The sequence below is a fragment of the Malus domestica genome, chromosome 16, assembly GCF_042453785.1.
Source record: "Malus domestica chromosome 16, GDT2T_hap1".
NCBI lineage: Eukaryota > Viridiplantae > Streptophyta > Magnoliopsida > Rosales > Rosaceae > Malus > Malus domestica.
The window spans coordinates 10176327-10203841 of NC_091676.1; the positions used below are offsets into that span (position 1 = coordinate 10176327).

The 27515-nt window shown below is 39.1% G+C and overlaps 3 protein-coding genes and 1 long non-coding RNA gene across 6 annotated transcripts; 2 read left to right on the forward strand and 2 right to left on the reverse strand.

The window, feature by feature from the left end:
• Positions 1-1371: 1371 nt before the first annotated feature.
• Positions 1372-2556, reverse strand: LOC139193173 (uncharacterized). 2 transcript variants are annotated; one of them, XR_011577576.1, is made up of 5 exons: positions 2424-2556; positions 2243-2297; positions 2062-2159; positions 1881-1978; positions 1372-1705 (listed from the first exon to the last, which is right to left on the reverse strand). It is a non-coding gene; the product is annotated as an uncharacterized lncRNA (long non-coding RNA). The 2 variants fall into 2 exon arrangements; XR_011577575.1 differs by having other exon boundaries at positions 2243-2316; positions 2424-2537.
• Positions 2557-9311: 6755 nt separating this feature from the next.
• LOC103452721 (ABC transporter B family member 11-like) lies at positions 9312-16354 on the reverse strand. Of its 2 annotated transcripts, XM_070815740.1 has the most exons (15): positions 16172-16314; positions 16004-16078; positions 15812-15905; positions 15002-15490; positions 14594-14648; positions 14332-14507; positions 14020-14241; positions 13696-13934; positions 13005-13530; positions 12614-12887; positions 11619-12511; positions 10935-11201; positions 10512-10775; positions 10103-10396; positions 9312-9807 (listed from the first exon to the last, which is right to left on the reverse strand). In XM_070815740.1, exons 4-15 carry the CDS (start codon positions 15320-15322, stop codon positions 9454-9456), a joined length of 3885 nt encoding a protein of 1294 aa, XP_070671841.1. In that variant the 5' UTR covers positions 15323-15490; positions 15812-15905; positions 16004-16078; positions 16172-16314; the 3' UTR covers positions 9312-9453. The 2 variants fall into 2 exon arrangements, with proteins under 2 accessions (XP_070671841.1, XP_070671840.1); XM_070815739.1 differs by lacking the exon at positions 15812-15905 and having other exon boundaries at positions 16172-16354.
• Positions 16355-20138: 3784 nt separating this feature from the next.
• Positions 20139-25592, forward strand: LOC103452719 (uncharacterized). The gene is made up of 17 exons (XM_008392249.4): positions 20139-20801; positions 20925-21022; positions 21263-21382; positions 21530-21619; positions 21731-21846; positions 22159-22258; positions 22366-22437; positions 22518-22565; positions 22655-22732; positions 22824-22943; positions 23111-23216; positions 23655-23818; positions 24092-24226; positions 24390-24520; positions 24633-24695; positions 24826-24904; positions 25216-25592. Exons 1-17 carry the CDS (start codon positions 20504-20506, stop codon positions 25297-25299), a joined length of 1902 nt encoding a protein of 633 aa, XP_008390471.2. The 5' UTR covers positions 20139-20503; the 3' UTR covers positions 25300-25592.
• Positions 25593-25859: 267 nt separating this feature from the next.
• LOC103452718 (protein TRIGALACTOSYLDIACYLGLYCEROL 4, chloroplastic-like) lies at positions 25860-27352 on the forward strand. The gene is made up of 3 exons (XM_008392248.4): positions 25860-26384; positions 26469-26721; positions 26808-27352. The coding sequence occupies exons 1-3, from the start codon at positions 26122-26124 to the stop codon at positions 27195-27197; spliced, it is 906 nt and encodes a 301-aa protein (XP_008390470.3). The 5' UTR covers positions 25860-26121; the 3' UTR covers positions 27198-27352.
• Positions 27353-27515: the final 163 nt, after the last annotated feature.

Here is a 27515-nt window from a genome sequence, read left to right on the forward strand (position 1 = left end):
AGACTGCCCTCAAAGCCTTCACGGCAGGCCTACGTGATTGTTTCTTTAAATACATGATCAATGCCAATACTTGGAAGACTTACTCTGAGGTGATGGCGCAGGCTTATAACCATGCCTCCGCCGAGGCAAAAACATATCAGGAGAAACCCCCTCACCCAACGCCATGGAGGAAGAACTAGCAATAGCTAAAGTTCGACGGTTGGGAAGATCATCCAATGTTTCTCTAGTACAGGACTCTAACAAAGACCCTGAAGACTCCGACATTGCAGACTCAGACTTAGAGCTAAAGCTAGAAGAGCCCTCATCACTAGAACTTCCAGACTCTGACATCTACAATAAGAAGAAACAAATTCTATCACTACATGCATGATCAAAACATAAGGAAGTTCCTATATTACCCACAGGAAGATGGTGCAAAGCGATGCCGGAACCCTTCTCAATCAGAAAGCAATCCGTCTTCCACAGTCACTACAAAACAAGCAAATGAAGACCGTGTCAAGCGCCAAAAAAAAAAAAAAAAAAAAAAAAAAACAGTTTCACCCAAAAAGCTTCACCTAAAAAAGCTTCACAAAAAAAAAAAACTTCACCTCCAAAAAGCTTCACCCAAACAGCTTCACCTAAAAAAGCTTCACCCACAAAGCTTCACCTAAAAAGCTTCACCTAAAAAAGCTTCACCCAAAAAAAAAAACTTCACCTCCAAAAAGCTTCACCCAAACAGCTTCACCTAAAAAAGCTTCACCAAAAAAAAAACTTCACCTCCAAAAAGCTTCACCCAAACAGCTTCACCTAAAAAAGCTTCACCCAAAAAGCTTCACCTACACAGCTTCACCTAAAAAAGCTTCACCTAGAAAGCTCCCTCTACATACTTTCACCTACAAAGCTTCACCATCAAAGCTTCACCTCGAAAGCTTCATCTACAAAGCTTCATCTACAAAGCTTCACCCAAAAAGCTTCACCTAAAAAAGCTTCACCCAAAAAAAAACTTCACCTCCAAAAAGTTTCACCTAAACAGCTTCATCCAAAAAGCTTCACCTAAAAAGCTTCACCCACACAGCTTCACCCAAAAAAACTTCACCCGAAAAGCTTCACTTAAAAAAGCTTCACCTAAAAAAGCTTCACCTACAAAGCTTCACCTAAAAAAGCTTCACCTACAAAGTTTCACCTAAAAAAGCTTCACCTACAAAGCTTCAACACAAAACCTTGCTCCAAATAAACAAATTTTGTTCACAAAACCCAAGATGCCCTTGAACTTGTACAAAAACACAGGTCAACACAAACATTTGTTTTGTTCTACACCCACAACATCCCTGTCATAACCAAACAAGCAATTATGTATATGTTTCCAAACATATTATAATAGATCCAACAACAAGCCAAAGTCCCAAGTTTCATAATGGACAAAAGTACAAGCAATTCATCAATAATGAAGGTGCTACAAAACTTGGAATCTGCCCCAAAATAGAAATCCAACTCAAGAGACTTTTTCTCTCTCTCCCTCTTCCGCCTCCTTTCATCTATCAAATTTCTGCAACCTCTGCTCTTCTCCAATGGAGCTGAATTTTGGACACCCTATAGTTTTTGAGCATATGAACAACTTTCAAGAAGGAACCATTTCTGTTTGAGCGACGGAAATTAAAGTGTTGAAGCTCCAAACATGACAGTCGGATTCTTGCAGATTTCGAAGCTGCTGTGATGTTTCGAAGATCTGGAAATATTTAACCATTAGTTCATTCTGAATTTTTGATATGTTATGAAAGAGACGATGAGGAAAAACTTCAATGAAGAAAGCATGCTGATCTGAACAATAGAAAATGGAGTTTCGAAGCTCACAACAAATCTGACGGGTTGACAGAAAAATAATAACCAGTCATTCATCATACCTGAATTTCTTGAGTTATACAGCTCCGAGGGATCTCAAATTTGGATATGTTGTAGTTCACAAGCTGAGGAACAACTTCAATGAAGAAAGCATGCTGATCTGAGCAAGAGAAAATAGAGTTTCAAAGCTCACAACAAATCTGACGGGTTGACAGAAAAATCATAACCAGTCATTCATCATACCTGCATTTCTTGAGTTATACAGCTCCGAGGGATCTCAATTTTGGATATGTTGTAGTTCACAAGTTAAGGAACAACTTCGATGAAGAAAGTATGTTGATCTGAGCAAGAGAAAATGGAGTTTCGAAGCTCACAACAAGTCTGACAGGTTGACAGAAAAATGATGAACAATCACTCATCATACCTGAATTTCTGGATTTGTACTGCTCCGATGGATCTCAAATTTGGATATGTTGTAGCTGACAAGGTGAGGAACAACTTCGATGAAGAAAGTATGTTGAGATGAACAAGAAAAAATGGAGTTTAGAAGCTCACAACAAGTCTGACGGGTTAACAGAAAATTGATGAACAGTTACTCATCATACCTGAATTTCTGGAGTTGTACTACTCCGATGGATCTCAAATTTGGAGATGTTGTAGTTCACAAGATAAGGAACAACTTTTATGAAGACGACTTTGCGATCTGAGCTATAGAGAATGGTGTTATCTTGCATCCACTCAGGCTGATTAGTGGAAACGAAAAGCAATTCCACCAAAGAAAAGATGAAAAAGAGAGAAAAGCTACTAATTGCACTTGATCTTGTCTAGTCAATAGCATGCAGCATCAAACACACAAAAGTTGGAAATATTTTTAGATAAGGCATATGCGAATGTGTGACATCGAAACAAAGATTCGTTACTTTGACAAATTAGTAACAAGCGAGACACCTCATTCGGCAACTCTCTTCGCCTGAAGACTTGGGGGACTCCCACCATATGCTACTGCACCTTAATACTCGGCAGTCTCACAACCACTCAGTGACTTGGATTTTTCAAGTCTCCAACCGAGAAGTTTTCCTCACTCGGGAAATTAAGGGAACACTACCTCAAACTACATGCTTCACTCACAAAGCTTCAACAATACAGGTTTCAACAAAAGCAAAAATTCAAAGAACTTTATGAAGAAGGCTTTGGTGTATTTAACACAATATATTGAAATGAAGCAAAGCTTATTTATTAATATTTTCGATAAGCCACAAATATGTACATATACATGAGTCAAAATAAACAAACAAAAGGGAGCCTTCACAAAGGTTGCTTAGGGGAAGTCTCAGCAGTCGGTAGAGCCCCAGAAAGAGAAAGCACCGGAGGGTGGTTATCCGGAGCCTCAGTACTTGACAAAACCCCAGAAGGAGAAGGCATTGGAGGTTCATCATTTGAAGCTTCATTACCAGGTACAGCCCCAGAGGACGAAGGCAATAAATGCCTTTGGAACAAACCCACAAACCGCTGATGATCAAGTAAAACCTTACCATCAGTTTCCTTCATCTGGTCAAGCTTCCTCTTCATGTTTGTAGCATAGTCATGGGCGAGCCGGTGCAACTGCTTATTCTCATGCTTGAGCCCTCTAATCTCCTGTTTGAGACTCATCACTTCAGCAGCCAATGATTCAACTTGGCGGGTTCTAGCAAATAGGCGTTGGGCCATATTAGACACAGAACCTGCACACTGAACACTAAGAGCCAGAGAGTCCTTAACAGCCAACTCATCAGACCGTTTGGAAAGTAGTCTGTTATCTTTGGGAGTGAGAAGGTTCCTGGCCACCACTGCAGCGGTCATATCATTCTTCATCACAGAATCCCCAACGGTAAGAGGACCAGTAGGGGATATGAAGGATGGGCGCCATATGTTGTCTGGAGAAGGCGTGGCTGTCTCTTCTCCAAGGTTCAGGTCAAAACGACGGTCGGAGGGTCCAGACATTTTCAAATGTGTTGAAGAAGGAAGAGGTCAGACAAATCAAGATCTTAGAAGTGCAAGAAATGAGTTTCTACTGGTAGAGATTCAGGTGTGCTGTGGAACTTAATGCCAGCCTCTATAAAAATCTGCACTCGACGGAGCTTCAGAAATCGAAAAAGCGTTTGCTTTCTCAAAAGCTGGGCTGCTCAGAGACCACGAGGGCCGATCTCAGAAATCGAAGAGGCGTTTGCTTTCTCAAAAGCTGGGCTGCTCAGAGACCACGAGGGCCGATCTCAGAAATCGAAGAAGCACCTGCTTTTTCAGCCTCGTCAGCACCTGTCACATGCACAATCAGCTTTGCGAAAATTACGGGCAATCTGTCGAAGATTTCTGGTGAAGTAAAAAGCACGTGAATCTTACTGTTCAATCACCGCTCTCCAAATGCACCATCAACTCCTCGGGTACCACATATAACTTTGTCAAAGATCTCTGACAAAGTTTAGGCACGAGAATTTCGAAGTTCCAGCTACCCTACTATTACCCATAAGGGTAAAGGAACAGCACCACTGCTTGACAACTGGAAAGTCCCTATGTGTGTCGACCTCCGTGTTTTGCGGCAAGACAGGTTGGCAAGAACGTCCAACCTTTACTCACATTCGAGAAAAGACTCCCAACATAATTACTTTCTCAAAAACCGGAGTAGCACCGCTTTCCGAATCTCGAGAGTCAGATCCTCGACGGGATTGCTTGTTCGAAAACCGAAGAGGCACAACTCTCAGAACTTCGAGAGCCAGATTTCCTTAGATAAAGCTTGTCTGTAATCTTCACACGTAACATCAGCTTTCCAGATACCACATACCACTTTTTCAAAGTGCTCTGACAAAATTAAAACACGTGAAGCTGGCAGCTCCCACTACATTGCTGTGACCAAGAAGGGTAAAGGAATAGCATTACTACTTGTTATTGGGAAATCCCTATATACATTGACCTCCCTCCTCAACGGACAGGCAAACCTGCAAAAATGCTCAACCCTTTCTCGCATTCGAAAAGGCACCCTCAACATAACCTCTCGAAATACTCAGCTTTATTTCCCCCCGATAATACCTCAGCAAATAAGCCACACCAAGAACAAGAGTATCTCATATCATCAGGGTCGAAAGCAAGAGTATCCCATATCATGCTTTCTCCCTATCTTTGTCTTTGTCCTTGTCCACACCTGCAGGACAAGGAGAAAGAGAGCAGTCAGTCGGAACCTGAAATCAAACCTCCAATTTGGAACTGACTGCCTGGAGCCTTTGCCTGGTTGCTTACTTAGCATTGCTCTCGAGTACTCATCCTCAACTGCTGTCAAGGTCACGAATTCCACCGGCAAATACCTCATGACAGTTGATCAGATATTGGCTCTTTACACTGAAGCTGCCAAGCGTGGATGAGTCACTATGAAGGAATGTTCTGAAGGACCATTAAAATGCAAAGGTTGCACACCACTTCTGCCATGCAAAAGATTGAAGCAGAAGGTTCAACGGTGAGCTGAAACAGATCACTACAGCACGACACCTTTCCATACCACATTCATTATTCCGTCAACAGCAAAAGTATCCCATATCATCAAGGTCGAACGTACTCTAGATTTGATGGACTTGTTTTGACCCTCAAATTTTTGAGTCGGCCTTATACTCTGAAGGGCACCAGAAAACCCTCCAGCACAGTTCAAGAATAAGCATGTGGAAAGTTACTTCTTCAAAAGCAAAAGTATCTCATATCATCTCTTATCCATTTGCTTCTCCTTATCCTGGCAGTTGAATGAGAGACAAGGAGAAGGAGAACAATCAACCGGAAGCCGAAGTCAAACCTCTGATCCTGGGTTGCTTACTTGGAAGTTTGACTGCTTACCTTGTCTGTCACCTCTTTCGGCAGATCTCCTAGCTCGGCGACTTGGGGGACTCCTACTATAGGCTAAATACACCATTCCCGGATGGAGGAAAGGTACTTCCAGAGAAGGGCAGATGAAGATCAGACCACACTTCGGTACTTAGAAGTTTCGTGATTACTCAAGGGATTGGATCTTGCAAGTCCCCAACCGAGGAGTTTCCCTCACTCGGGAACTTAGGGGAGCACTGTTTGTACCATACTTGACCAATCCCGAAACTACCGAGCACCGGCCAACGCTATACTGTCAAGGACCCAGAAGAGTTCCCCTCCGACCAGGAGGCCAATCACTACTCGACACGTGTCAAGATTAGAAGCCAATCAGAGTGCAGCACGTGTCGACATCAAGAACCAATCATAACATGACACATGTCAATATGACAAAGCTACAAGTTTTTCTATAAATAGGGGTCATTCCCCCACAATATTGCCTAATGCCATTTGTGTTAAATCATTCACAAGAACTCACTAAATTGAGAGCTTGATCCTTTGTACTTGTGTAAGCCCTTCACTACTAATAAGAACTCCTCTACTCCGTGGACGTAGCCAATCTGGGTGAACCACGTACATCCTGTGTTTGCTTCTCTGTCTCTATTCATTTACGTACTTATCCTCACTAGTGACCGAAGCAACCAAGCGAAGGTCATAAAACCTGACACTTTCTGTTGTACCAAAGTCTTCGCTGATTTTGTGCATCAACAACATGTTTTTAAAACTTTAATTAAAAGAGATATGTTTGCTCAGAATATGCAGCCAAAGAGGTTTTTCTTTGGTTGTGGAATTTCTTCTGTGCCGAAAATATGTAAGTTTGTAGATTTAACCATCCTTGTAACTTGGTTTGTTAATTTAATATCTTTGAAGCCTAAGAACATACATCCCATGCAAGAATCATGATTCCATAAACTAATTAATAAAGCACATAAAATTATAATAATAATAGTTATTGATAAAAAAAACTGGAACTAAGACCAAGCCATAAACATGGCGCTTGTACCCGTTTTTGCACGCTCTCGGTCATGCATTTTAGGCCGTCTTTAGGTTTTGTTAGGAGCAGTAAAAAGAGATTCAATCACCAAAAAGTTTCTGGCAAAAATTTGGTAATGGTAAAGTATTTGTATCGAATAATACATTTTCGGTACGGTATTAGTATCCAAAACCATTATCGGTGGTATATGATAACAGTTCTTACTAATGCATAAGAACACACAAAAGCAGAGCAAGAACTAAGAGTATGTAAGAAGAAATAGAAGAGAGAGAGAGACGAAATGTTGTATATTGATTATACTGAATGAATACAATTGTATAGCTGAGGTTGCTATATATATTCCTTCAACACTTAACATCTAAGCAACTACTCTAACTGCATAACCGATTCTTAACAATCTTTCTAACTGCCTTGCTTACATGGCACTCCAACTTATGCTGACATGGCAACATTACATTCAACAGTATATAGTACCGAATTGGAATGATTAGTATTAGACAATATATTTATTAATTTATATATGTAATTATATACTAGTATATGCCCACACACAAAGTGTGGAATTTTTTACTTTGGTTGTTAAAATTGAAGGAGAGAGGTCACTCAGTACTACGATATGATGATATTCATCTTCACTTGGAAGTGAAAGGTCTTAGGTTTGAATCTCGTGAATGGCGAATTATATACCAAATTAGGTTGCCAATTGTGTGGCTTAGCCGAACTCCCCCTCCCCATAGTGTAAAAATATCGATGTATTAAAAAAAATTGAAGGAGAGAGGAATAGAGTGAGAGAGAAGGTGGGAGTGAGGAGAGAGGGAGAGAGGTTGTTTTTTATTTTTTTTTTTTAAAATTAGATATGATAAATTTAGGTGAGGTTTAAAATAAATAGCAAAATGTTGTTTTGTGAAATTACGTTACTATCCTTAACTTTTTTGTTGTGATAGAAGATAAAGATATATTTTCACCCTCTTTTGTTGACAAAGAGGGTTTCATTAATGTAGTTTTAGATTATGTAATTGTTATTTATTATTGTTATTGTTGTTACAAAAATTTCGATATAGTAACGGAAAGTGGCAACGTGATTGGAAAAATAGAAGGTTTTTCGGTTTGAATAACAGAACAAGAGTATCTTTGCTCATATAATATTTGATATGAAGTATAAGTAGTATGAACGTATGTTGGATATTAGATACATATACTTTCTTTAAAAATAACGCATGTATATTATATAATTGTAATCTGCAACTAAACAAAGAATTACGTGAATAGGGCATCTGCCCCCGGTGAGCTTGGCTTTGTCCATGGATGCAATCATGCATGCAACCACCCAGTTGGACGTTAAAGTTGATGCAATCATGCAACCACTCGTCAAATTTGAGCCAACCGTAAGGCCTGGTATCTAGTATAGCGAAAGACTCAAGGGTGCCGAAGACTTTGTGCAACAGGAAAAAGGATTCAATAAAGTTGTCGAATCTCTCTTGCTCCACGTGAAATTGGATGAACCTTTATCTAAGAGCAAGTCCAGCGGGGACAAAATGTCCCAGCCCTCAGTCCAAAAAACAAGCCAGGCCTCTGTCAATTTGCTCCAGCCCACCCTTTTGCCTGGGACGCAGCCCAAGCTGGTCTCCAGGCCAGCCCAAATTTGACTGAGCAAGGAACCAGGCAATTGGCTTGGCGCGTGCCCTTCACGCGGCCTTCATGGCGAGTAGCTGACAGAGTTTCAGAGATTGGGCCCGCCTCGCAGGCGCACTAACACCTAACCCCGGGTAGGCGACGTGGCGAAATGTATTCCGTTGGATTTCCAACGGCTAGTTTTTGTAGACCGTTGGATTTCCAACGGTAAAAAAAAATTAAATTTGACTTTTAAAATGGACCGTCCGATCACAGATCAACGGTCCACGTTAATTAACTAAATTAAAATTTATTAAAAAATACAGAAAAATTATTAAAAAAATACAGAATTTTTTTAAAAAAATTATTATTTTTTCTATAAATATCTAACCCTCATCTTCCACCTTACACCACATTTCAATATTTTCTACACTTCCTACCAAAGCTTTCATATACTTTTTGTGTGAAAAAAAATACCAAAAAGCTTGTGGTTGAAGAATAAAGTGTATTTGATGAGTTTATGTAATTTCATTTTAGTGTGTTTTTTTTTATAGTTTATTTGATGAGTTTATGTAATTTTATTTTAGTGTGCTTTTTTTAAGTTTATTTGATGGGTATGAAATTTTATTTTAGTGTGTTTTTTTTTTAAGTTTATTTGAAATTTTATCCGAAATTAGTTAAAAATCTTATCCGAAATAAACTTTAAAAAAAAAAAACACACCAAATAAATGCGCTCGGTGCCAGCGCATTTTTTTAGGGGTGGAGATGCCTTGGTCTATTACTGTTCACTCCAGTCTATTACTGTTCACTTGAGTGGATAAATGCGCTGGGTGCTGGCGCAAAGTCCTTAGGGGTGGACTTGCTCTAATGAGTTTAATTAGAGTAGAAAATTGGAAGTGGATCTTACTGTAAGCGGTTTAGTGCATTTAACAATTCACATCAAGTTCTATGTTCAATTTTTCTTTTCCGAATACCCTTTGTAAATTATATAAAAAAAATTGAATAGGAAAAATTTATGTAAACAAATCCAACACTATTAAGGGTTGTATTCACAAGTGTTGTACTACACTTCAAATTCCAAGTGAAGCTTTCAGGAAAGAAGGAAAAAATGAACGAAACATGCCTCTTGCTAATTTACCTCTTTGCAAAGCTCTCTATGATGAGGTACTTGCATGGAGTGCTACCAAAGAAGCATAAATGCCATCCTCGACATTGAGCAAAGTTTCATGCTTTCCTTTCTCTGCAATCACTCCATTTTTCACCACGGCTATTAAATCTGCACTCCTGATCGTGGATAACCGATGAGCAATCACCACTGTGGTTCGATCCACCATGACACGATCCAATGCATCTTGAACAACTCGTTCGGATTCGGCATCAAGCGCACTTGTGGCTTCATCTAGTAGTAAAATCTTTGGGGCCTTCATTATGGCTCTTGCAATTGCCACCCTTTGCTTCTGTCCGCCGGACAACTGAACACCCCGCTCTCCTACGGTTGTATCATAACCCTGCATTGTTTTCCAAACTCTATGCATTAATCTCCATCATTCTTAATATATTTTCGTAATATTTCATCAACTAGTCCTCGGTTATGCAACACCATGGCAAAAGTGAAATACGTACATATACAACTGGTTATATACTTTAATCAAAGATAGAACTGGGGGAAACAAAATAGACAATAAGTTGTATAGCGTGCGTTTATTGACAATTTACTGTCCCTCCGGTTCAATTTTTTATTAAAATTTTGTGACCGGCCCTATTGGTGCATAGATGGACAAATGTGTTTAAGTTAGTGCCTACCTGTTGTAAACTACTGATGAATTTGTGAGCGTTTGCCAATTCTGCTGCAGCTATAATTTCAGCTTCCGTTGCATCCCCTTCCTTTCCATATGCAATGTTGGCTCGGATTGTGTCATTAAACAATACAGGCTCCTGGCTCACCAGCCCCATTTGCTGTCTTAACCACTTTAACTGTAGCTTTTGGATTTCCACTCCATCTAGTGTAATGTAACCTGAATCAGGATCATAAAATCTCTGCAACAAGGAGACAACTGTTGATTTCCCACTTCCGCTTTCTCCAACCAGAGCAACTGTCTGCATAATGTAAATCAAAATGTAAGTTGTGGTAACATAAATCAGACTAAGAATTCCAAATCTTTATATTGATTGAAAAGGAGGAGTAAATGTACAAAGCATGCTAGTAAGTTACCTTGCCATGATGGATGGTCAAGCAAAGATCCTCAAAAATTTGAACGTCAGGTCTGGTTGGATACTTGAAGCTCACATGTCGAAATTCAATTTCTCCCTTAACATTTTCTATAGTTTTTCCTGAGTCATCACTGGAGTCTATCTTTGATTTCCGGTCAAGAATTGCAAATATGGAAGCAGCAGAGCTTTTTACTTTACTTACATCAGGGGCTAGGGATCCAGACTGAGACACTCCAACAGCTGTTATAGTGAGAGCAAAGAAAACCTGTAAACCAGGACAACAAATGTTAATGGACTGAATCGAATAATGAAGATTTATTTCTCAAGTAACAAGTATTTATTTAGCGAAGTGCGCATCCTGCAGTTATGTTTCCTGAGCTAGGTAGTAACTTGAAGACTTGTAGCATAACGCAGAGAAACTTACCCGGAAAACATCAGAGAATGTCGTCTTGCCTGCTGCAACAAGTCGGGCACCAGCATAAAAACTACAGGCGTACACAGAAAAAAGAAAAAAGAATGATAGCCCAAATCCTATCCCGCTGATTAACCCTCGTCTTATCCCTGTCTTAATAGGGCCTTCACATTTTCTCTGGTATAACTCCATCACCTTCTCTTCAGCACAGAAGGAAGCAATTGTTCTAATACTCCCTACAGCATCAGTCGCTACTTGACTTGCCTCCTCGTACATTTTCTGCAACCGTTTAGAATTTTCAGTATTGTTAGAAAAAGGATTAGTCTTATACATGTTATGCACGCTCACCAGCCACTAGTTGTAAGACCTTGTTTGGTATCAAGGATTGGATTGGATAACTGATTAGGTTCCATGTATATTGAATGAAAAAATGGATGATGTTTTGCTGCTGATCACTTAGTGAAGATGGGACTTTCTTGTGCAACTGTGTATCAGGAGTTGCTTGTTCCTCCTATTTTCATAATTGATATTCTTGGCGACGACAGGGTTGGTTTAATCAGACCCCATCTTGTTTCTCTTTGAGTTCTGCTGTTGGTGTTGTCCCTTTCCATCCGAAAAAATGGTTGATGTTTTGAGGTGCACCAGATAGCAGTTGTAAAGTACATATTTTTTTATAGTTTGAGATTGGAGAAATACCTTTGCATCTGCACTGAATCCTGTCATGAACTTGACTTGAACGTAACCAGTTACTCCTAACAGCGGAAGCAGAACGAGGATTATAAGAGCGAGTTGCCAATTTGCGACAAAAGCAATCACCAAACCAGCAATTGCCATTGCTAGATTCTCAACAACCAAAGCTAGAGCATCTCCAACCAGCCCTCGCAGAGAAGCTGCATCTGCAGAAAGCCTTGCACCAATTGCACCACTCGAGTGCTCGGGATCGTCAAACCAACTTACTTCCATGTAAACCACCTTCTTAAAGCACATAGATCGGACTCGTTTTATTAATTTACAACCAGCCACAGCAAAAAGGTACTGTCTTGCGGGAAGTACCATGAAGGATGCCACTCCCAGAACAATGAAGATTACGGCCCAAAACTCAGAGTCCTTTCGGAGTTCACGAGGTGGCTCAAAGAAGGACTTGATTACACTGGATATCAGTACCCCAAAAATAGGTAAGATTGACCCATTCGCTACTGCGGCTATGGTACCTAGTAATAAAACAGGGATCTCTGGCTTGTTCAAGTACGCCAGGCGGCGAAGTGAAACTTCTGGAGGCGCACTTGATGACGCTGACTCAGGAATATCAGGTCCTGCATGTGCTGCTTCAGGGACACCTACTGCAGTGGGCACATCATATGAGACTGAGAAGGAATGATGACTGCTACTTCCTCTTCCAGATGATCCCTTGCTTATGGATCGTAAGTTTGAAAGTCTTTGTCTTGAATGTTTCCGATAATCCATACTTATAATTTCTGGCCTTTCATGATCATTCACAGATGTTTGTTCTGACACACTGCTCATTTCTTGCAACCTTATAAGCTGGCTATATGCTCCATCAGAGTCCTTGATTAGCTCAGAATGTGGACCTGCTCAGACGAAAAAGATCAGTATGTGCAGTATGATAAAATGTAAGGAAACGTTGAACCATTGGCAGTGAGATTGCAGACCCATATGGTATAATAGGATACCTTTTTCGACAATTGTTCCCCTGCGTATAACAGCAATGGTGTCAGCATCCCTTACTGTGCTCAAACGGTGGGCTACAATGACTGTGGTTCGGTTTACCATAATTCTGTCCAGTGCCTCCTGCACAACTCTCTCAGATTCTGCATCAAGAGCACTTGTGGCTTCATCTAATAGTAGAATTCTTGGGTCTTTCAGAATTGCTCTAGCTATGGCAACTCTCTGCTTTTGGCCCCCAGACAGCTGAGCTCCATGTTCACCAACCATTGTGTCTAGTCCCTGAAAAAAGAATTGAACAAGCAAAATGGTAAAATTCCACCTAGTGGAGTTAAAAATTGACAGCAAATATTCAGCGAAGAAACACCCAAACTTAGAGCAACTATAAACAGAATTAACCTGAGGCAGTTTGTCTATGAATTTAGCAGCATTAGCGAGCTCAGAAGCAGCCAGTATTTCTTCATCAGTGGCACCATCCTTCCCGTAGGCAATGTTATCTTTAATGCTAGAGGTAAACAAAACGGGTTCCTGGCTGACAAGGCCTATTTTCTGTCTGATCCATTTCAGCTGGAACTCTTTCAGATTAATACCATCAATAAGAACTTCACCAGCTTGGGGGTCATAAAATCTCTCAATCAAACTGATTACAGTTGATTTACCACTTCCGCTCTCTCCAACCAAAGCAGCAGTTACACCAGTAGGTATTGAGAGTGAAAATCCATGGAATATTTGTTCATCCGGTCTCGTAGGATAACTAAAATGAACATCCCTCAGTTCTATGTCTCCACGTATATCGTGCAACTGCTTCCCATTAGTATCATAAGCATCTATCTCCGGCTTTCGGTTAATCGTCTCCAACATCTTATAAGCTGCAGCTTGTCCAGCAGCAAATGCATTCATGGATGGAGATGCTTGCCCAAGAGACCTGAAAATTTATCGCATTAACCTTCATATCTTGATATTCTGAAGCATCAAATTATCCAATTTTTGGAGTGAGAAAGGAGGAGGAGAGGAGGAATAGTCTATAAGTTTTTGAATATCGCATTATTGCAACGCATAGACTATGCCAAATTTATGGAAATGCACTTACATGGAACCAGTCAGCACAGCGAAAATTACATTTATTACTTCTCCTCCTGTATATCCTCTTTCAAGAATCATCTTTCCGCCAAACCATATAGCCAAAGCATAACTACACATCATAACAAGCATTACCGCTCCAATTCCAAATCCAGATGCCAAGCCCTCTTGTACACCAGAATTGTATGCCTTAATTAAGGAGTTGTCGTAATTAGCTATAGCTTGTTTTTCTCCCGTAAAGGATGCAACCTGCATTGGGAATGCCTGTAAGATTTAGTTCTATAAAAAGGCAATATTATTATGAAAATTTTATTTTAAAGACAAGCAGGCGTACAGTTCTTATTGAACCAATTGTCTGCTCTACTACAATTGCTGCCTGTGAATAAGCAGTTTGTCCCTGGGATGCCAACTTTGATATAATTATGCCAATGACGGCACCAGAGAGGACGAGAAGAGGAAGAGATGATAGCATGACAAGCGTGAGAAGCCATCCCTTAACAAATGCTATAACAAAGCCTCCGATGAATGTTGCAATTAATTGGATAAAACTTCCTACCTGCCACAAGAAAATGAAACGGAATCAAGATGTGAATTAGAGATAATGACAATAACTGAAGGCTGTTGTGTGGCACTGGCATGTAAATACCTTTTCGCCCATTGCCTCTTGAATGAGCACGGTATCACCTGACATCCTCCCAACAATTTCCCCAGTGTTCGTTTCTTTATCAAAAAAGCCAACATCTTGCCTTATAATTGTTTTCAAGTATAAACTTCTTATTCGTGAAGCTTGTCTCTCTCCAGTGACCATCCAGCAAGACATTTCTGGCATATAGAAAAAGCTAATTATCTCATTTTCCAATGAGCCGAGTTATTTCCTTAATACCTGCAGGGAGTTCAGTAAAACTTACGTAGAAATGAAAGAGCAGCAGCTGCCACAGCCAAATAAACGAACTTTAGAGCCACCTGAAAAGGATATTGAGTTGGCCTAAATTATTTCCCACTAAACCTAGTAATAATAGTTGCATATAGCACAATTTACAAATATGAGAATTTCTTAATGCAGAAATTTGGTGGAGGGGCAATGATCCTATTTAGCAACAAAACTGCAGGCACCAGATAACCGGAAAAAAAAAAGTTCCAATAAAGAAGTTGAGAGCTTAGTTGACACAAAAATTCAGATGGAACTGTATCGAACAATCTGCTACATACGTTGTTATTTGCTTTCCTTTTATGCTATTGCTCGGTTGACTTAATTTCTAGAGATGTTGCACTACCAGAGAGAAGTATTTATCAGGTTTTAGTCACAGAATATTTACCTCGGAAACTGCATCAACCACGCCTTTGGTATTCCCCGCTCCTCCAAAAGAATTAATTAAATCTCCAAGGATTATGGTCATGAGAGGCAAACAGATCCCATTTCCAATGGCACTGATTGTACCAACAGACATTAACAGGTAATCCAAGGAATCAGCAAAGGAGAAAAGCTTGTGAAATGGAACCGTTTTGGTGCCATCCTCCTTGCTCTTGCTTGTATCTTGTGCGTTGTTTTCAGAATCCACCACTGCTGAGTTTCCGTTTGATGCTGTCGTACCCTCCTCCTTGATTACATCTCCGTTAACAGGATTTTCCTCAGCCATGTCTTTAACAGTAATAGTTTTAACTTGCTATAATTGACAAGCAGCAGCACTTCTGAACTCTTCTCCTTTTTCCCCTTTTGTTTTCTTGGAAATTCAACACTTCAGAAAGCTTAGTTGCTTTGTTTTACAACACAAGCAATTCAGACAACTTGGATGGTGAGATCAGAGCTGCAGGAGAAACAATTTATGGTTTGAGTAAATTGTACTTATAAAAACCACATTAGTTCATGAGCACTAAATTGACTATAGGGTTTAGGTAAGCAGTAAAGAATACAAACCCATATACAATTCCGGCATTGAAAACAAAAAATTTGGCCCCATTGAAACAACACAAGAAGTAGTAACTCAATAAATAACGAAGAAGGGTGGTTGTTACTTTGCAGTGAAAGATTATTACAACAGAACTAAACATTAAAATGCTTCACAAAGCATGCAATATAGGGAAGTTAATTCTTTTCAGATTTTCATATGAACAAAAAGAATAACCACCTTAAAAACTACCTACTAACTTGATGAAACGAGGAATCAAACGAAGGAAGGAAACAAAGTGGGCAGCTGCTAACGCATGCTAATCGCTACAGGACTGAAACTCAAAGGAAGAGACATTTTTACAAACATCAGAGGTGCAACCTTAAAAGTGGTGCAGGAAACATTGTAACTGCGAAAGATGAAGTTTCTTACCAGTTTTTGGGAAACGGGTTGATGAAGTTTTTTGGATAATTCCCCGCCAACCATTGGTTTTTATACATCGCAGCCCTACAGATCAGTCAAACGTTCACATTATGGATAAGATTAAAGAAAGTAGATACTTTTAAACTTAGTTGAATGAAATACAATTCAAACTCTGACCTTTGATTAATTTTTCATTTTTTTTTTTTTCGTTTTCTTCTTCTTCAAGTAAGGAAGTATCTGGGAAACTTGGGTTGCTCTGATATCTGGTAGTCGTAGTCCAACTCCGATATACCATTTGAGCTCCTGGGCCCGTTGTGCTGCTTGTGGTTTGTCGTCTCCTGATGTCCTGAGGTCAACTGTGCTCCGACCACCCTACCCCACTGTCATGTTGGCTTTTAATTTTTACACAGACGACGAGTTTCTTTTTGTAATGTCAATGGGTCCATGTTTGCTTTTCCATTTTTCATATCACTTTATAAAATAAAATAAAAAAGAAATTTTAAGAAAAACTATAGGTACCGTTCACTTTAACGAAAAGCCATATTTTTATATTAAAATGTCAATTTTAGTACTATTCACTTTACCCTTTATTTTGTTCTTATTGTTAAAACTCAAAGTTTTCAAACTATTTTCATTAGTTTCCTAAAAAATAATAATTGTGGCAGTCCAACCAACATGCACTTCCCTCTTGAAAAAGTCTAATAAAAATGACATTTAATGAATTTAGGATAATTTTTTTTTCTTAAAGTAACTTAAAAATATATATATAAACTATCTAATTTAATTTTATGAACATTTTAATCTAAAAATATTTAGATTTTGATAAATATTGAAAAAAAAATCATTAAACTGACTACATGAAACTGGTGAAACACTATGAAAAAATATGAAATACATGAAAAAAAATTAATTTGGACCGTTGGATCTTTTTTTTACTGTTGATTTGATCACATTAAATCTCAGCCGTTAGATTCAATGAATTTAGAAATATAAAAAAAATACACATATATGGTGGGTAAGCCAACTAACCTAGGGATCTGACCTAAATTTGCCTCAAATATGAGTTTTGGGTTAAAACTCATATTTAGCCCAAAAGTTGGAGCAAGTTGAAGTGGATTTAAAATCTAAAATTTGAGTTTTACTCTAAGAGTTGGAGAATAATATGGACGATATGCATTCAACACATTATCATTTTATCGAATGTCTCCGAAGGGACTACGCAATATTGCTATATTTTTACACTAGCAAATAATAATGCAACGAGTATGTCCTTTTGTTTTAGAAAACAAGGAATGTGTTGTTAATTATTGTTAAACAAAACAAGAGACCATGACGACATCTTAACAGGTCATGACGTAAATGCAATGAGGTTCAAGTTTATTTTCCTGTATCGTCCTTATAGCGTGACAAGTCTAAGCGTGAAGAAAAACAAAGAAAAAGAGATGTACACTATGTTACGTACTTGCAAATTCCTTTTCTCCTGAATAATGCCTATTTTTCTTTATTTCTCTTGCTCCTTTTTCAGTCACGGAGAAATGAATTTACTTTGTTATTCTAGTAGTAGAGAGAAATGAATTTATCCTGTTACTTATAAGTTTTTTCCCTCTATAAGATAGAGCGATATTAATTTCTCTTACACCTCTCACACGAAAATAATAAACATGAATGAATTTATTCCATTATATGTAAGTTCGTTTCTATCTATAAACTCATTAGCGTTTATTGTCTACACAACGAATTGAGTAAAACAATAAGCCGGTGTTGGAATTATATACATAAATTAGACAATTAAGTTACATCTTAAAGAGAAACACCATAAGACCGCGGCAAAAAACAAATGATGGCATCAAATATGGCTTGCACGCATGAGGTAGGTATGGAATATTATTGCACTCATGAAAATAAAAAATGCTCGAGCTTATGCTATAGAAGAACAATTTCAATACGACTTTCTAGGGAGACTTTTTTCTTGGGTCACTATTGTGCGCGCAGTTTTATAAAATATTCTTTTTATACAAATGACGTTGATGTAAAAAAAGAATTTGGATCCTCTCCAAAGCTAATGGAGAGGATTCTCCTGACCAAGCATTATGGGCCGTTAGATAAAAATTCAACGGTTATAAACAGAGGATCACTTTAAAGTTATAATAATTATAACCGTTGGATAAAAATCCAACAGCTCATAATGCTTGATCAGGAGGATCCTCTCCATTGGCTCAGGAGAGGATCCAAATCCGTAGAAGAAAGGTCTGCCTAAAATGCTTGGCAGATCAGTACTCATTAAGTCGAACCAGTCAATTTGAAATTTTAAATTTCAAAATGATAATTATCATTAGATCGTAATAATAACGAAATGTTTATAAAACTTTAATCAAAAGATATGTCATAAGTCTTTTCTCAAGTTGCTCACAATATAGAGCCAAAGAGATACTCTGATCAGTTGAATTAAGCTTTGCTTAGTGGCCAAGTTAGTAAAATTAATGAACATGACTATTTGGCCGGCTCAATGGATGGCAAATTTGTGTGCACGTGTACTAATTAAGCAGTCGTAACCAATAGAAAACCTAGTAGGAAGTCAAGTATTTTGTTGAAAATTCAAAACCTCTAGATTGTAAAGGGGATCAAATTTCCTTATGTCACACAGCCAAAAGTGTATCTGGAATCTATAGATTGTTGGGAGTCAAAGTTGGCTGCAGTCGAACATTGAGTTGCATCCATGTCATACGGGAGGGAAATCATCGTCATGTTCTCATTGGCATTGTTTGTTTGCACTGAATCAAGGTCAAGAATCGATTCTGTTAATGAGACTTGATAGAAATCGGATGAAGATGTCTTGACTACATTGAAGAAATGAGAGAGTTTCATGTCTTTGTGAGAGGTTTTCTAAACAATACTTCGGAAGGGTTGTATTACTAAGGCAGCTCTCATTTTTATTAAACCATGAGGACCGAGTATGATCAAAATACATAAGAATATCATGCTTTCTGTGAGTGATCCATGAACCAAACATGGAGAACTGTCCAACTTGACCAAAGGTTGTTTGTTCAAAATTTGGCTCTTAATTGGAACGTCACATGCATGGAAATAGTAGAGAAAGAAAGGTATTTGGCCTCCAAAAAGGACTGGGGTTTTAGATCCTCATGAAATCCCCAAGTAGTGCGGAATAGGCTAATCATCAGATTGCTCCCTATAATGTTTTTGTAGATTCCGAAAATTTCATGGAGGTCAATGCACCAGCCAGACAATGTCTTGATTAACAATCGAACAAAAAAAAAAAGATTAAAAACATTCACTCCTGCACACAATGTCTTGTATTCGAAGTATTGCTTGTATCCTAAACAAAAAACAGACCTAGGATGATTATGAAATGGTTTTGGAACTTAAAACAGATTATCACTCATAGCAGTTGACCAACCTGAGAAAAATATGTGATGGGCCTCATGATGTAAAAAGCCCAAAAGAAGAAGAAAAATGGAAGAGATATGCAATGGGCCTATTGTGTATTAAGGCATAAGGCCTGATTTGTGGTTAGGGAAACGTGACTCTTTTGTACTCGGGCCCATCCTTTACTATTTTTTTCTTTAATTATTTAATTTAAAAGTCAGAGTAATATCATTAGTACTACAGTCTAGTACATTCATTTTCATTTGTAAAAGGTTTTAGGTTCAATTTTCTCTAAATGCAAGTTTAAACTACATTATTGCTAATTCATTATGAAGCTAAGTCCACATTATTTGTTAAAAAAAAAAAGTCAGAATAAATAATTTCGTTTGTTCAAATAAAAAAAAAATCATAATAACTAAGAATGCTCGTATATAAAAATGAGTATGCATAAATAATTTCCGTTGCATATGAACTTTATATTCAAGTGATTAATTGTGTTTTGTTTTAGTGTATCCTCGTTCGGCTAGAAAGATGATTATTAATTCTCTGCTCTTGCAATGTGATTAGTTTGGTCCTAATCACGAGTTTAAATTTCAGTTATTTGCTTTGATGAAAAAAGAAGTTTTATATCAAACATCATAAGATAATACAAAATGTTTTTGACATGTTGTGAAATGGACATTGAATATCTTCGAAAATTTAGACATGTTTATATAATTTTAGTAAAGTTAAGCAAGCCAGAGCTAAAAATAAAATATCTCTGACATGAAGTTGACCCATGATCAAATTCAATGGTCCGGTTGTGCCTCTAAAAATTGAGAAATGGACCAGGTGACCCTCCAATGGCCTTTTAGTTTTCGATCGTTTTGTTGCAGCACGACCACGACCACCACCATGGTCGCGGAGGCCCGATAGACCCGACAGTAGTCCCAGCAGCTGAGCGACAAACCAATCAATCTCTACCACAAACACTTAAAAAGCAAACCTTCACTTCCGCTACCGCTAGTGCTTTTCCTGTCGTTGTACGGGACTTAAAATTATCAGATATTTTCTGATTCCACTCTTCTTCTACTCCTCTCGCGCTCCGCACCTGCAACTGCAAGGACCCAGCTTTCAGCTTTAGAGATGTACGCGTTCGAGGCGTTGGGGAAATTCTCAGTTTTCAGAGAGACCCCCGTTTCAATGGCGGCTTCCAGCTCTCTCAGAACCCCGTTTCGAATCCGACCCATGTCCCAGAACTTCATCAGCAGCAAGAATTTGCGCCGGAATCGTGGAATGAAGTGCAACTGCAGCAGCAGCGGCAGCGGCGTTGACGAGAAGTCAGCGTTTTCAGTGACTTCGTCGAGCAAGTATGAAGTGGATTACTTGGGAGAGAAAACCAAAGGAGATTTGAATGTGAAGATGGAGCATCTCCAGGCTTTTGGTAACTTTTTATTATTCCCCTATCCAAATTCCAGTTCACTCTTTCAATTTTCCCACTTGTGAAACTGCAACTGTATTAGCCTGCAATGTATAAAGTTTTGATCTTTTTCGACAACCCGCGTAGGAATCGATGGTGATGTAACTTTGAAAGGTCCGATTGAGGAAGTTGCCAGAGTGGAGGCTGAAGAAGCTGGAGACTTGCTCAGAGACTTGGGTATTCCGGTGCTGTTATTTAATCTTTTTGTTGCATACATTTGTTTTCGACTGACAATTTTTTATTTTCGCACTATAGTTTTAGCCATCTGCACCCCAAATTGAATAGCTTACAATGTTTGAGCGAGTGTTTAAATCACTGGCCTTGTTTTCTTTTCTTTTGTCGTTGTTCCAGTGAACGTCACACTGACCATTTGCTTATGGTGGTACCTGTGCATCGAACTTACCATGTAGAATTTTTATGTGCAGAGCCCTTTTTCGTCGAGGCAATCACCTCGTGGCATTTTCTGTAGCCGCACATTGAATCTCCGATCAATCAGTGCCATCGGATATGATATGGACTACACCTTGATGCATTATAACGTGATTGTAAGTTTCATTGGTTTCTGTTTTTGTATGATTTTGCATTTGCAGTGTTGGAGCCAGAGTACATTAGTAACCATTACTATTCTGGTTACTGCTGGTGCTGGAGGAGGTGGAATTGTGGATTGTCTGACATGGATTTGTATCTTGCAGGCTTGGGAAGGGAGGGCTTATGATTACTGTATGGAAAATTTAAAGAAAGTGGGATTCCCTGTTGACGGTCTTGCATTTGACCCTGACTTGGTATCATCTATAAACTAGTTGAAAATTTAACTGAGTATTTACATTTATGCAAGCCAGAAGATCTTCAAGTTACTTTTTTCTTCCCCATCCTTGTTCTATCTTTTCATATAGGTTATTAGAGGCCTCGTCATAGACAAAGAGAACGGAAACTTGGTGAAGGCTGATCGATTTGGTTATGTTAAGAGGGCTATGCATGGCACATCCATGCTATCTAATCGAGCTGTAAGGTACGCTTGGAACCTTTTATTCTGATTATAGAGAAACAATGGAGAATGTGACTCACGTAGAGTGTCAGCCCATGGATTTATGTTTAGTCTCGCACTGCAAATGCAAATTCAGTTGTCTTTTCTGTTATAACTAACAATAAGATTTTCCAAATGAATGTAACTATATATCATATGTATACTTGGTCTGCCCTTATATTGTAACTATGCGTATGCGGCTAGGTTCTTCAAGCATGTAGCTCCTTAGAATATCATTTTGGGAAAAAGCTGGAGTAGTATATTCTATAGTGTGGCCTAACTTTCTTTCCATTGAAGTGAGATGTACGGGAGGGAACTGGTGGACCTCCGGAAGGAAACTCGGTGGGAATTCCTTAATACACTGTTCTCTGTCTCAGAAGCTGTGGCTTATATGCAGGTATTGGTGTTGTTTTAGCTAGATCACCTTTTTAAACAACCAACTCATTTTGTTGCTATCATTTTGCAGATTTTACTTATGTAGATATTGACTCTTCATTTTTTCAGATGGTTGACAGATTGGATGATGGAACCATACCCGCAGAACTTGGTCCACTTGATTATAAAGGGCTCTATAAGGCAATATGCTCTGCCTCAATTTTATAGAGCTCTGGCATTGGTTTTTTCTTGCTCCCTTTTAACTCTTGACATGATTTCAGGCTGTTGGAACAGCCCTCTTCTGGGCACATGTCGAGGGTCAACTAAAGGTTAATATATTTGTATATTTATTATTTGTTTATTGAATAATAATCAGATATTGGTTCATGAACATGAACTGATTTTGGCGTATATGCAGAGCGAGATAATGTCTAAGCCTGAACTGTTTGTGACGCCTGATCCAGAATTGCCACTAGCGCTTTTGGATCAAAAAGAGGTATGTCTTATAGGATCTCAATGATCTCATCTTTGCATAGCGTGTGGCTATTATATAAATCCTAATTTACTAGAACTTATTTGTGCATAAGGCTGGTAAAAAGCTTCTGCTCATTACCAACTCAGATTATCATTACACCGACAAAATGATGCAGCATTCCTTCAACAGATTTCTTCCCAATGAGATGGGTTGGAGGGATCTATTTGACATTGTAAGTAAACGTCATCCATCTAGTGTTAACTTCATGGTACGTTGAATAATAATTATTCTTTTGGGCATCTGCTCTACAGGAGTTTGATAAATAGTAATGATCTTTAGAATTGTAACCAGGCGTCAACAGCAGTGAGTAGAATTTTTGTTTATTACGCTTATATGCAGGTAATAGTCTCTGCAAGGAAGCCAGAGTTCTTCCAAATGTCACACCCAATGTATGAGGTAGTGACGGGTGAGGGCCTCATGCGTCCATGCTTCAAGGCTAAAACAGGTGATAATGGCTATACTTCAGGGTTTAGGCTAAAACAGGTGATAGTGGCTATAGTTTGGTACTTGTGCCTGTTTAGCACTGAATATCTTGTATGTGGTTGAACATGCTTTTAAGGTGTCTAGGATGTGATTCCATGGACAATAATGTCTTCTCTTAGTCTTGAGAAATGGATAGTGGCATAGTCGTCATGACTCATAATTTGTAGTGAACTTTATATGCACGGAAGAAATACAGTGAATGAGCAGGGATAATACCTGAGGATACATTTCTTCATGGCTAAAGTAGATGAATTTAGGTGCATGTAATAAGGGGCACTGCTTGCCAGGATTGCCTGAATATTCATCTGTGCTTTGCATTGATCTGATTTTTCGATTCATCTATACTTTGTTGACATCTATTTATGAATCTCATTCTCATTCAAATGTCTTCTTTCTGCAGGGGGATTGTATTCAGGAGGTAGTGCTCAGATGGTTGAGAATTCCCTAAATATCCACGGAGATGAGATACTATATGTTGGTGATCATATCTACACCGATGTAAGTCAATCCAAAGTTCATCTGCGATGGCGAACAGCATTGATTTGTCGAGAATTGGAAGAAGAGGTTTGTGCAGTTGATTTCTCTTTGCATGCTAGAGTTCAGAAAGGGAAATGCAACTAACAATTTGGCATCACTCATAATATAGTACTACCTAGAAAAAAATCATTGAGACTGCAAACTAAATCCGCCTTTATATAAGTATTCCGTTATTCCCCAGACCGAACACTGTGAACTAAATTTATAATTTGGTGTCCTAGAAATTGAGATTTTAATATACTTGAGCTGTTGAATGCTAATGAGGGCCTTAATTTGTTTCATGAAAATTTTGAACTGCAGTATAGTGCTTTGATTCATAGCCGGGGTCATAGAGCAGCACTAGTAGATCTTATAAATCAAAAGGAGGTCGTAGGGGATCTTTTCAACCAACTTCGGCTCGCCTCACAAAGGCGAACTAAAGGGCGTCCTGCTCAAGTAAGTTGTCTTATGATTTCATTGCTTATGTTTTTAGTTAGCTATTAGTCTAAATTGGTTTCGTTTTGAATCATCAGCATTGAGTAAGCAATGTGAATGCCTTGCATGCCTAATCCAAGACTTATGTGATGTAGTGCTTCTTAAATTTTTTCTGTGCTTTCAGACCCTTGCTGCAACAAACTTGGATGATCAAGAACTCTCAGAAAGCATGCAAAAGCTACTTATTGTTATGCAACGACTAGACCAGAAAATTGCTCCGATGCTAGAAGCAGATGGAGAGCTCTTCAACAAAAGGTAAGATGCTTACAAAGAATACGGAATTGTTTATTCACTACTAGTGTTTTATTTGTAGAAAAAGTTTGTCATATGAACATACAGTTGACATCTTGAACCCGCCTTGCTTCAGGTGGGGATTTCTTTCACGTGCAGGGTTCTGGGATAAAAGCCATTTGATGAGGCAAATCGAGAAGTATGTTCTTTCTTCTGACATGTTCACTTTCGTTAATGTGTACTCCGGTCACGGCTGTGACAGATGTCAAAATTGAAATTATGAATGTCCTCATTGATATTGATCCTCTCAATTCCTTTTCATCTTACAGGTATGCTGATATATATACCTCTAGGGTGTCCAATTTCCTACATTATACACCGTTCATGTATTTCCGCTCGCAGGAACAGGTAACTCAACTATCACGGCGTTCTTTATCATGCTTTCTGTGTTTGACAACCACTAAACACCAAAGCTTAAATTGTTAGAGAATGAGCGAAAATCTCTTCTTCACGTGCAACCCTGCACGATGAAATGCTGACATAGAAAACCATATAGGTGTAGCTCCGCTCTGCATTCAAACTCAGGATTTCTATGCAGACGTGATACAAAGTAAAGAAAATGCAAATAAGCAATGTATTACACGCGCACACAATCGTGTAGTCTTCATAGCAACGGCCTTAGAACCAACACTTATACGCCGTGCCTTTTGTTTCTGCAGACGCTTGCTCATGATTCGTATTCATACTACTGTTCGAGGTTTAATGGATCTGCCATGGACGACGAGGTGAACTGTATGTCGTAAAACTGCATTTTTGTTGTAAATATTGATCATGGCGACCAAGTTTACCATATTGATTTTTATTTGAATATCCTAACTTGAGTATTTGGATCTAACGGAAGACGTGACACACAACCGAGCGTAATGGCGTTCTGGGATTCATGTAATCGACCCCACTTAGTGGGAAAATGCTTTGTTGTTGTTGTTATCCTAACTCGAGTATTGATCTGTATGATGATTCGACACGTTACAACATCAAGGTTTCAAACTAATAACAATAATGTGTGATTACTAATTAGTAATCAGTGCTTATGGCTTGTGACGGATTTACGACACCAAGGTGTTCATCACCTTTATCAATTCATCTATGCCAAGGCTCAAACGAATGATGAAAATTATACGTTAAAATTCATTCTCACTCCTATGTGGCCTCGTTTGAGAGAAATTTATATGAAACGTGTTTATCACCACGTTGCGTCTTGCTTCAAGAATGTAATGTGTCGATGCTTGTTAGGGTCTGTAAGTACAAATGATTAAAAAAAATAATAATAATGAAAAGAGTTTGAAAACTTTGAGTTATAACGAAAATGACAAAATAAAGGATAAAATGAATAGTACTAGGTTTGATTTTTTAGTGTAAAAATATGGTTTTTCGTTAAAGTGAACAGTATCGTTAGCTTTTCGTTAAAACTCTCAAAATAACACAAAAAATGGGACCTATCCCACTCAAAGCACTGTCGTTTCCAAAGTTAGACGACTTGTCGTTCATTAATTTGTCAAAGATCCAATGGGTTTGAAGAAGTTGCAGAAGCAGCAGAAGAAGCTGAAACAAGAAGCAATCTGGGAATGGAGATGAAGAAGCTGAGATGGGCAATGGACGGCAGCTTCTGGGACCTCGACATGTCGACACCGAGGACCCTCGACGGACTGGTCCGGCCGGTTCCCGGCGATCCACTTCCTCTGGGCCTCACCCGTGGCGCCAAGCTCTCCAGGCCCAACCAAATCGACTTCATGCAGCGGTTCATGCCCTCCCCCTTGGTCCCTTCCTACGCCCCCGCCAACGGCTTCACTCTCCAGCGAGTCCTCACCCTACCCATTGGCGACAATTGGTAGCCGCCGCCAAAATCCACTTCACTTTCCCTTTTGCATTTTTCAAGTTGAATCACTAATTCTCGAATTGAAAAGCTCTATAGGTTCGGGACGTTTCTGGGTCAGTTCAATGTGCAGCGGTTCATCTCCGCCGTGAAAAAGAGCGGGAAGGAGGCGCCGCCGGACTCTGTATCTTCGTGGATGCAAAGCATTGGAACCCACCTGCGTGAGAAGTCGTTGTACGCCCTTTCTTTCTGCTCTGAGTTTTGGCTAACACCCGATGACACATTGGTTTTGAGTGTGGACGGTTATGGCGATGACAAGAAGCCCCGAAAGAAAGCACTTTTTCAGCACAAGGTGACTTTTTTTCATGGAAAATTATCAGTTTTGTGCCCTTGTTGCTGAGTTTGTAGTAATGCTGTGAATAATCATGTACATTGCAGTTTCCTCATCATAATTTGACAGTGGAGGCAGTTTGGCCCGGACTTTTCGTTGACAAACCCGGAAACTATTGGGATGTGCCATTCTCAATGTCACTTGATCTGGCTTCGGTTGCTTCTGACTCCGGTGCCAGTTATCATGTATGTGCACGTCATAATTCAGGGACTCCTGACCGGTTTGACGGTGGTCAGAGCGATGGAGTTCCTGCTACTCTGCTTCCTGGTTTGTCTGTCACAAGTGCATTTTCCTTTAAGAAGAACTTTGAGCTTTGGAGGAGTCATGCTCAGAAGTTGAGAATGGTCCAACCATTTGATATATTCCTTTCGAATCCTCATGTTTCGGCTTCAGGGATTATTGGTCCACTGCATTTGCAGAATTATACAGGTAGTTGATAAGGAAGGACTAGGGAAGGGAGAAGATGATGAGGTTTTCTATAAGAACTAGTTAACACCCTTTTGCTTATATAAAGGAGGAACGCTTTTTCCGGAACTTATTAGGAAAGAAACACTCAGTTGTAGCATTAATAATAAAAATGTTTGCTCGTAAATTGGGATCAGGTAGTCCTGTGTGCTTTGCCATCGAATGCAATTTTTGTCAGATTTGTCTACCGGCATGTACTCTTACGGTGCAGAGTAGGGGATGATTGTGTGCAGAAGTTGCAGTATAATTTTGCTTATGTTCGTTATTAACAACAACAACAACAACAACAA

Bases quoted from the DNA above. Each gene is read 5' to 3' on its own strand.
- LOC103452721 (XM_070815739.1), bottom strand. From the start codon at position 15,322: ATGGCTGAGGAAAATCCTGTTAACGGAGATGTAATCAAGGAGGAGGGT. The intron at 12,512-12,613 runs GTATCCTATTAT...TCGTCTGAGCAG, and splicing joins GGGAACAATTGTCGAAAAAG to GTCCACATTCTGAGCTAATC. The intron at 10,397-10,511 runs GTAACTTACTAG...TACATTATGCAG, and splicing joins TGACCATCCATCATGGCAAG to ACAGTTGCTCTGGTTGGAGA.
- LOC103452719 (XM_008392249.4), top strand. From the start codon at position 20,504: ATGTACGCGTTCGAGGCGTTGGGGAAATTCTCAGTTTTCAGAGAGACC. The intron at 22,566-22,654 runs GTTAATATATTT...GCGTATATGCAG, and splicing joins ATGTCGAGGGTCAACTAAAG to AGCGAGATAATGTCTAAGCC. The intron at 22,944-23,110 runs GTAAGTAAACGT...GCTTATATGCAG, and splicing joins GGAGGGATCTATTTGACATT to GTAATAGTCTCTGCAAGGAA.
- LOC103452718 (XM_008392248.4), top strand. From the start codon at position 26,122: ATGGAGATGAAGAAGCTGAGATGGGCAATGGACGGCAGCTTCTGGGAC. The intron at 26,385-26,468 runs GTAGCCGCCGCC...AAAGCTCTATAG, and splicing joins CTACCCATTGGCGACAATTG to GTTCGGGACGTTTCTGGGTC. The intron at 26,722-26,807 runs GTGACTTTTTTT...TGTACATTGCAG, and splicing joins AAGCACTTTTTCAGCACAAG to TTTCCTCATCATAATTTGAC.